At 38.0% G+C, this 10,034-nt stretch overlaps 1 protein-coding gene across 1 annotated transcript; it reads left to right on the top strand.

Annotated features, from left to right (window-relative positions):
* Nucleotides 1-4,635: 4,635 nt before the first annotated feature.
* LOC307130361 (olfactory receptor 52B4-like) lies at nt 4,636-5,577 on the top strand (the record flags this gene model as incomplete). Its single annotated transcript, XM_079823325.1, has 1 exon — nt 4,636-5,577. One exon carries the CDS (start codon nt 4,636-4,638, stop codon nt 5,575-5,577), a length of 942 nt encoding a protein of 313 aa, XP_079679451.1.
* Between the last annotated feature and the right edge of the window lie 4,457 nt (nt 5,578-10,034).

Raw genomic sequence — 10,034 nt, 5'->3', positions numbered from 1 at the left:
ATTGCAATATTTAGAAATATATACTTTTATTTCGTAATTTTTTGATTATGACTTTGCTAGGTGCATTATTTGCACATATTTTACAATAGTTTCATAAATGAGGAGGCAAAGTTGGCAAAGATAATTTTTTCATTTTCTGTTAAACAAATAAACAATGCTAATACCATCATCAACAACAACAAAAACAAAACAATAAAACAATTCTATTTTGTATTTTTACATGAATGTGATAAATGTTCTTGTTTATTAAAACCAGGCCTATACATCTAATAAAGTTAATTTTAAGCATTTTTAAAAAAGAAAAATCAAAATAACTATAAGAACACTGTAAAAAATGTCAGATTTCATGCATATTTTATTTGTGAATATTCAGCTGTTTATTAACGTATAGTCCACTTTTTTTTGGATCATCATTCGGCAAAACACTGCAGATGTCATCAGGGGATCCATTTGCATAAACTTAATTATGTTAATTTCTTAATTTCATAGGGTGTCACGGTCTTGCAACACTGGACACAATATTTATACAGTAATCATCACATTATCCAGAAAAAACATCCTAAATGAGTGCCGGCACTTTCCAAACAGTTTCAGCGTTTGAAGGGAAAAATGTCAAATGGTGACGGAAAACATCTTGGGTTACGAATATAACCAGAGTTCCCTAAAAAGGGCAATGAGACACTGCATCCTTGGACTCTAATGGGGAATGCCTCTGACATGATTGAAGCACGTGTCAAAACATGACAATAATATTGGCCGGCGACAGCCTATGGCATCACTACTGGTGCGGGCATAAATAGTACACGTCATCCACTTCTTGTCTGAAGGAGACGTGGGCAGACGTGCCTGACACATGGTAAAAAGACGCAGTGTCTCGTTCGTTCCCCTTTTCAAGGAACCATGGTTACATTTGTAATCTGATACGTTCCCTTTAGAATGGGAACTCACAGTGTGTCCTAATGAGAAACAAATGCACACTCCGCCATGCTGAAGGAATGAGTGCCGTAAGGCTGACATAATTTAATGACTTCAGCGTAATTGATTCGGAGTTACAGTTTCCCGTTCTAGCAGTACAAACCAGTGGTTGTCATGACTCTATTCCCTAGGGCCAGAAACCCTGGCTAAATAGGGCAGTTTAGATCAGGGCCTGTTCTTCAAAGGATACCTTAAATGGAATATGACAAAGATATAAAAATATCCTGCCAGTTACCACAGGAGCCACACTCCTTATGAGGGGAGGTCTCACAAGGGGAGACCTAGCAACACTCACGGGAGCTCTAAGAGTGGAGGCCTCAGCAAGAAGACTCAAGAGGAGCCCTAGCTACATTCTATGCTAAGGAATGCTACAAAGGAGGCTCAAAAGGAGCCTAACACTCCACACTATCCAGGCGGAACTCTGGGGGCCCGAGGCCTCAGAAGGATGACTCTCTAAAGAAGCCTAGCAATGCCACCTTGAAAACAATTAACCAGGGAGAATCCAAAAGAGAGCCTACAAACCAATCCACTACCTCACCGGAGCTCTCAGAGCGGAAGCTTCAGCATAACGACCCTCTATAGTATGATGAAACCTAACTAATGCTCTACGCTAAAAGACCACTTCACCAAGGCTCACAGAGAGCCACACAACTTAGACCGGTTATTTCTAATGTGGAGCCATGGGGAGCGGAGATTTCAGCATGACGACTATCTAAAATGAGATGAAGCCTAGTTTACATTCTACACTAAAGACAGCTTACCAAAGAGGCTCGAAAAGAAAAAGAGAGCCTAACAATTCGATACTGCTATCCAGCCGGAGCACTAGGGAACGGAGGCTTCAACAAGACAACTCTCTAAAACTAGAGGAGACCTAACTACGTTTCCACTGGAAGTCACTCCGGGGAGGCTCATAGAACAATATACATTGGAGGCCCCGTCCAGGCTGAGCTCTGAAAAGAGGGATGTACATAATGACTCTCAAAAAAGAAAGAGGAGCCCTAACGAGTTGGTAGAGGAAAAGAAGAAAGGAGGCAGATGTTATTTGGCCTCTGCATCATGAGAATGCTGCAAATTCTGCGAACGCTGCCTACTCTGCGAACGCTGCCTATGATTTACTTCCCTCAAATCCTGTTTTCTCTTCCTTGCATTGCGCCTCCTCTGCGTTCTACTCCATGGCCACCATTGACCATCGGCTGATCATGGCAGCAATTTGCTTGGTAGCACGGAGAGAGGTCTGTGGTGCAGTGCAGCTCTGCTACTGCCTCAGGGGGGAGTCCCTGACCCTGGTATTTCATCAGGTCGGCCTAGTAAGCCTGCAATTGCCATTGTGTACAGGGAAGCCCTGGCATGACCTTCTGCCGCGTACGCTCTGCCATTCAAACGTGACATCACACACATCGATTTGGTTGGCAGAGTGGGATCCTTCAATGTCGATGCCTCCCCAGTGAGAGATAGCTAGCCAGTGTCACTGCTAGCATCATCCCCTTTACTCTCGCATAATTTGCATGTTGAAATGGAAGAATGCGGGTTGAATATGGTTTATATCAGGAAGAAACAGAATGCTCACAAGAACTGGGCGATTATGGCCGAACAGATATCGCCCGTCTAACCGGCGGCAAGTGTGCTCGCATTTCTCACACTCCCATGGCAGATCTAAACTGTCTGTGGTGCGAGACATAACCTCCGCATCGCTGCAGACGAGCAGCTGCATATCTCTTCATCAAGCCAGTGCACAAACTACCGCAAATAAAACCGAAAGCAAGTCGCAGGTGCACAACATACAATCATATTCATTAAAAGTAAAGAAACCAAATTATCTTACCAGTGCTGTTGCCGGGCGCTCTCCTATTTCGGTCTTTGATTTTGAAATTAGCTGATAATTATAAAATGCAGCTCATATCTGTTGTTTTCGGTGACGTGAACTCCAATAAATCTGCATATAGTGCGGGAATTGGAGATCGGATTTATATCCGTTTTGCGGAGATACATTTATGTGACCAAATGTAGCCTAAATAGAATCGTTTAGATAAATCAGATAGCTATCTGATCTGACCTGTAAAAACGCATTACGTGACCAGGTTTAAATAGGCCCTTTAAGAACTCTAACGTTGATATAATTTGATCCATTTTTGGCTGAGCTGGGTCCACCTTGGCACTGACAGGCGTTAACAATCTCTGGTGGAGAAACAGCAAATGCAAAATGCGGCACTGGCATCTCGAAGCGGCACTTCCGGCAGCATCTCCAGCGGCCAGGGACTTCGGCAGCACATGCCGCTGGACATATATTTTGATTTAATAGCCTAATTTCTGTTTTACAAACTACATTTCAACAAAATAACATTATATAGCTACCATAGGCTACTATAATGTGTAAGCAATTTATCATAAACTGTGTTAAAGTTGTGAGTTTGTGATTCTGTATTACATCAGAGAAAGCTGAAATTGTTCTGTGTATGTGTATACATACCCAGCAAGAAGTGTCAATATCACCTTCATGTTTCAGTGCCGACAAAATTAATATCACGCCTTCATAAAAAAATGCTGTTTATTAAATATTAATTTGAAATGTTATTAAATATAAACTGTTATTCAGTTATACAGAACGAGTTTCTGATGTGCTGCACAATTTTGATATTAAATCAGATAAGTTGTCCAAAGCTGAAATTGTGGCATCTCGTAGAGGCATCTCCAACAGCCAGCTGTTGCTAAGTGTCATAAAGATCAGTAAAAACATCACTATCACACATAATGGACTCTTTTCACAGATGACGTGTAAATCTAGCAATGTTTTTTATAGTTTCTTTTTAACATTTTTCTGCATTCATAACACGATACTTTGTGTTATATTACACTAGTGGCGTAGTTACACGTTACTACATGTATTTACTGTAGTAATAACAGTAAATTATGAATAATTATAAGTAACTAACCATAAACCAAACCCTAATCCTAACTCTATAGTAAGTACATGTAGTTAATTCATATTAGTCAGCTTATTTGATTAAGTACAATGTAACTGTCACCTTAAAATAAAGTGTAACAGAAAACTATTAAAAGTATTACTATTAAAGTAAAACTATTACTCTTCATCTCATGTGAGTGTAGACCATTTAGATGACTCTTCACAAAAGCACCATATTTTTCTTAACGTGAAAATCTTTTGTTAAATTAGCACCAAACTACAGAATCATAAAAGCAACATAAACGTTCTCTAGCTATTTGTGCTATCTTAGAAATGGATATGACACCTTTCAAGATGTATGAAAGCTTAACATGATGAGTTGCTCTTTCATTGACTGATTTAAAAAAAGGGTTTGTTAATAATGACATCGTCATAGTGAGGGTTTCCCCTCATGAGGTTTATAATCCACGCAGACAGATAACTTAAAGACAGTATAAAAGGCCAAAGATGAAAGCGCACACACTAGTTAGGACAGGTCAGGTTGCTGCATGACTGCTTGGTCAATCAATCAGACAGTTAGTAACTGTCATGTTATCGACAACTCACAACTGTATGTTATGTAGAATGGCAAAGGATTTCTAAAAGTACAGAATCTGTTGTAAGTATTTTAAATATTACACATATGCCTATAGTATATTTGCTTGAGCTGAAATACATTTGCTATATTTGCTCTTTTCTACTTTGTTTAGGCTTATATCATGTCTTCAGCTGGCAATGTCAATGTGTCATCTGATCTGTCTCTTCAGGGCTTCGATCTGTCTCCTGAGAAGGCCATTGTTGCTTTTGTCTTTGCCGCTCTGAATTATATAATCATATTGTTCTGCAACTCCTTCCTCCTGTTCACCATCATAAACAATAAGTGTCTTCATGAACCGATGTACATTCTCCTTTTAAATTTGCCTATTAATGACCTCATAGGCTCCACCTGCCTGTTCCCTCATGTCATGCAGGAGCTCCTGTTTGACACCAGGACCATGTCGTTCTCCATTTGTATCACTCAGGCTTTCTTTATACATGTATATGCTGTATCTGTGGTTTTCATATTGACTGCCATGGCATATGACAGATATGTTGCTATCTGCCAGCCAATGAGATACACTACCATAATGACCAACGTTCACATCATGAAGATCATTTCATTGGTTTGGCTCTCTAATTTGACACTGATGGCCGTGCTTTTCATTCTCCTCCTGCGTTTGCCTCGCTGTAGGTCTTATCTTACCCATCCGTACTGTGACAATCCCTCCTTGCTTCAGCTGGTATGCGCAGACACAACCATTAATAACATTTATGGACTGGTTTTGACAGCTGTCTGTCAGGTATTAACAGTGGGTCTGATTTTGTACACATACCTACAGATCCTCATTGCCTGTTTCCACAACAAAAGCTCAGACACGAGGAGTAAATCTTTGCAGACATGTGGTACACATCTAGTTGTCTTTATCTTGTTTGAGTGTTTGGGTCTTTTCACGATCATCTCATACAGGATAAAAGATATTTCTCCTCACTTAAGAAAATTCATTGCGGTTGCTGCCATGATATTGCCACCGACGGTGAATCCTGTTATATATGGACTGAGAACTAAAGAAATTAGGGTCAAAGGTATCAAATTTTTCAAGCAAAAAGTTTTTGCATTGTGAACAAATAACAATGGAGAAAATATTGGGATTCAAATTTTTAGAAAGGTACATACTAAATATTGTTAATAATTTTATAAATAAACTTTTCAGTTGTATGCATTAACCTACACACACACACACACACACACACACACACACACACACACACACACACACACACACACACACACACACACACACACACACACACACACACACACACACACACACACACACACACACACACACACACACACACACACACACACACACACACATACATACATGTTGTGTTTTCATGTTTTCAGAGGCTCTTGGGCTTAACCACTTGAGGGGCCCTTCATCCACCAGAACTATTACCTACATTCACTCAATCTTCTTAATCACAAAGCGCAAGTTATCAGACTTTTATTTTGCAGGAATAATTGTCATTACAGTTTTTTTTTAATCCGCTTTGGTACTATTTTCACAAGCAAGGTGTACACTTTCAAAACGCATAGTGCTAATATCACAACAGATCAACAAAAGTGCACTTTTTTTCAAACATTTCAGCATATTTTCAATTGTGTTAGTACAATATACAAAACCACAAAGAATCATTTTCACTACACAAAATAAGTGTTTCATCTTTATAAATGTTTTATTCACAGTAACTGCCTTTCATAAAGCTCTTACTATCAAACTTTTGCTTTGCATCTCTTCTCGTTCAGTTTAATACATATGTATGTCATTTAATCTGACTGATCTTAATGGTTAATCAATTAATCATTTGGTACACCTATATATTTCTTTAGAAATTGATTAGACATAGTTTCTATTTTGTTTGCAATTTCCGATATGGATAACCATATGAAATGAATTATTTTTACATTATAAACGAATATATTTTAGATTACAAGGTGTGTGTGTGTGATTAAAAGTGTGTGTGTGTGTGTGTGTGTGTGTGGCCTGGTAAACTCTACATTATGGGGACATTTCAATGACATAAGTTAGGTAATGTAAGTGTATGTTCTAATGAGGCAAATGTAGCCTGTGTTACTGTAGATAATTCAGCAACGATGGAGATTGGAAACATGTATCTTGCATTGTTTGCTGTTGGATGAACTGACTGTTAAAAGTACTAAACTGAAAGAAGATCACACTTTTGTGTTTTCGGTGATTAAACCAAATGTTCTCATTACATATTATAATAATCTTGAGTTTGAAACAATGATTATGTGGACTGAAAATATGTGCAACTAAATTAAAGCACAAGATCAGGTTTTGAAAGAATGACTAGCTGTGTTACAAGTGTGATCAGTTTGGATTTTTGTACTAAAAGTTTTGAAAATGTACACCTTACTTGTGAAAATAGTACCAAAGCGAATAAAAAAAACTGTAACAAAGCATCCGAGCCCATGTCATTCATATAAAATATACACAAATATCACTGCATGAGCTACAAATTAGCACATAGTCCGAACTATTTGCACAGGCTACTTAGAATGACTGCCTACATCAGCCTTCCTATCAAATCAGACTTTTGTTTTGCAGAATGAATGCAATAAAACTTTCATATACAAAAATTGTCTCCGTTTCATTTATAATTTCATATAAACATATACAAAAATGTTACTTTCTGAACATTTTTTATAATGCTGAAAATGTAATCAGATCATGTCATGATCTGCTACTACTCCATTTCAGTAGTAGCAGCAGTTTGTTTATTTTATGTAACCATAACAAAATCAGAGTGATACTGTGGTAAAACCCATAGAATTTCTTTGCCATTTTCAACCTAACTTTAGAATCACAAACTACCAATTTAGCAGATTGTCACATAATATCCTGATTCATTTGATTGATATTTAAAGAAGGGCTCAATGCAATTCTAGTTCATGACCACAAGATAGACATCTAAACCAATTTTTTGGCAATGGTACCAGTGGCATTGTTACATATAGAGTATATACACATATACACAATATACAGTGGTGTGAAAAAGTGTTTGCCCCCTTGTTAAATATGATCAAAGATGGCTGTAAAAAGTAAAAAATCTACATTGTTAATCCATTTGATATTTTATTAAAAAAATAGCAAAAATCTAACCTTTCATTGAAATAAAAGAATTATAATTGGGGAGGAAATCACATTATGAAATAAATGTTTTTTTTCTCCGAAACTAGAATCTAACAAAATTTGCTCCCTTTTATTAAATACTGTTTGCAACCTCCTTTTTCCAAGATAACAGCTCTTATTGAGTCTTCTCCTATAATACCTGATGAGTTTGGAGAACACCTGACAAGAGATCAGAGACCATTCAATCTCTCCAGATCCTTCAGATTCCCAGATCCATGTTGGTGCTTCTTCTCTTTCTGTAGGGTTCAGGTCAGGGACTGGGATGGCCATTGCAGATGCTTGGTTTTGTGCTCAGTGACCCATTGTTGTTTTGATTTTTGATGTTTGTTTTTTGGATAACTGTCCTGTTGGAAGATCCAAACCTGGCCCATTATACGATTTCTAGCACAGGCTATCAGGTATTGATTTTTTATCTGTTGGTATTTGATCGAATCCATGATGCCATATATATATATATATATATATATATATATATATATATATATATATATATATATATATATATATATATATATATATATATATATATATATATATATATATACACATACATATATATTAGGGATGCAACAATACAGTTAGTCCACGGTTCAATAACTACCTTGGTTTTTAACCACGGTTTTCGATTCGGTTCGGTTCGGTTCTGATGCATGTTAAAACCGTGCATAAGCTGTAAAACGCATGCATATAATGAACTTTCGTGATTGTGAATAACTAGTGTTCCGTGAGTATAACTCTACCACTAACGTGTGATGTGAATGTATGTCGCGTTGTTCAGTAGGCCTAAATTGGGATGGAGGCAAATGATAGAATTTGTAGAAAAATAATTAATTAAATGCAAAACCGCAATTCACAATCACGTATTGAACCGTGAATGCCGTACCAAATGGTTCAATATTATATTGAGAATTGTGGCATTCCTAATATATATATATATAAGTTTTTGGCATTTTATAATTTAGACTACAATTTAACACACACACGCACGCACGCACGCACGCACGCACGCACACATATATATATATATATATATATATTAGGGATGCAACAATACAGTTAGTCCACGGTTCAATAACTACCTTGGTTTTTAACCACGGTTTTCGGTTCGGTTCGGTTCTGATGCATGTTAAAACCGTGCATAAGCTGTAAAACGCATGCATATAATGAACTTTCGTGATTGTGAATAACTAGTGTTCCGTGAGTATAACTCTACCACTAACGTGTGATGTGAATGTATGTTGCGTTGTTCAGTAGGCCTAAATTGGGAGGGAGGCAAATGATAGAATTTGTAGAAAAATAATTAATTAAATGCAAAACCGCAATTCACAATCACGTATTGAACCGTGAATGCCGTACCAAACGGTTCAATATTATATTGAGAATTGTGGCATTCCTAATATATATATATATATATATATATAATTGTTTTTGGCATTTTATAATTTAGACTACAATTTAACACACACACACACACGCACGCACGCACACACACACACACACACACACACACACACACACACACACACACACACACATATATATATATATATATATATATATATATTAGTGCTGTCAGTTAAACGCGTTATTAACGGCGTTAACGCAAACCTATTTTAACGGCGTCAATTTTTTTATCGCGAGATTAACGTTCTTTTTGGTCTAACAAACTTTGTAGTTTTTTCACATGCTGTTGCAACAACTAGTAACGTTAGAAAAACTACAACACCACTCCGGATGTAGCTAGACCGGAAACAAAACATCATGCACGCTGCGGCTGCCCGCACTCGTTTGGGCCATTAAAAGAGTAGACGTGGATGGCAAGCGTGAGACGCCGAAATGAGAAACGTATTAAGCCATGGTTTAACTCAGGGGTCTTCAACTAAAAGTGCTTGTCTTGAGCGCTGCTTTCTGCTCTGATGGTGCGTAGCCTACACACCAGACGCGAATGAAGCGTTTTGCGCGAGTGATTTAAGTCAATGCAAAGACGCAAATAGACATTCTGCGGCGCGGATTAAGCGGTGTGCATGTCGCGTCATTCGCGTCCGGTGTGAGCGCACCATCAGTCTCTTCTTCACTGCATGCTTGACCGGATGACCGCGCGTCTGGGTCTGAACGTAGTAACAGTGAGCATTGCAACGTTAACTGTTTCATTATGTCAAAAGGCTTCGCGGTCCGGATGGACGCATCTCGCGGTCCGGATTCGGACCGGAGTTCACTAGTTGGCGACCCCTGGTTTAACTGCACTATAGGCGGAGTCCTAGTTTACCTTGCATGTGCACTTTGTAATTTTATTTTGTATCACCCTGTTTTGATCCCTTAGAAAGGGCTGTTGAAGGGGCTGTTTGTGCAACAAAGTATTT

The sequence above is a fragment of the Gobio gobio genome, assembly GCF_949357685.1.
Source record: "Gobio gobio genome assembly, chromosome: 8".
Classification (NCBI taxonomy): Eukaryota; Metazoa; Chordata; class Actinopteri; order Cypriniformes; family Gobionidae; genus Gobio; species Gobio gobio.
This window is presented reverse-complemented; position numbering and strand designations above follow the sequence as displayed.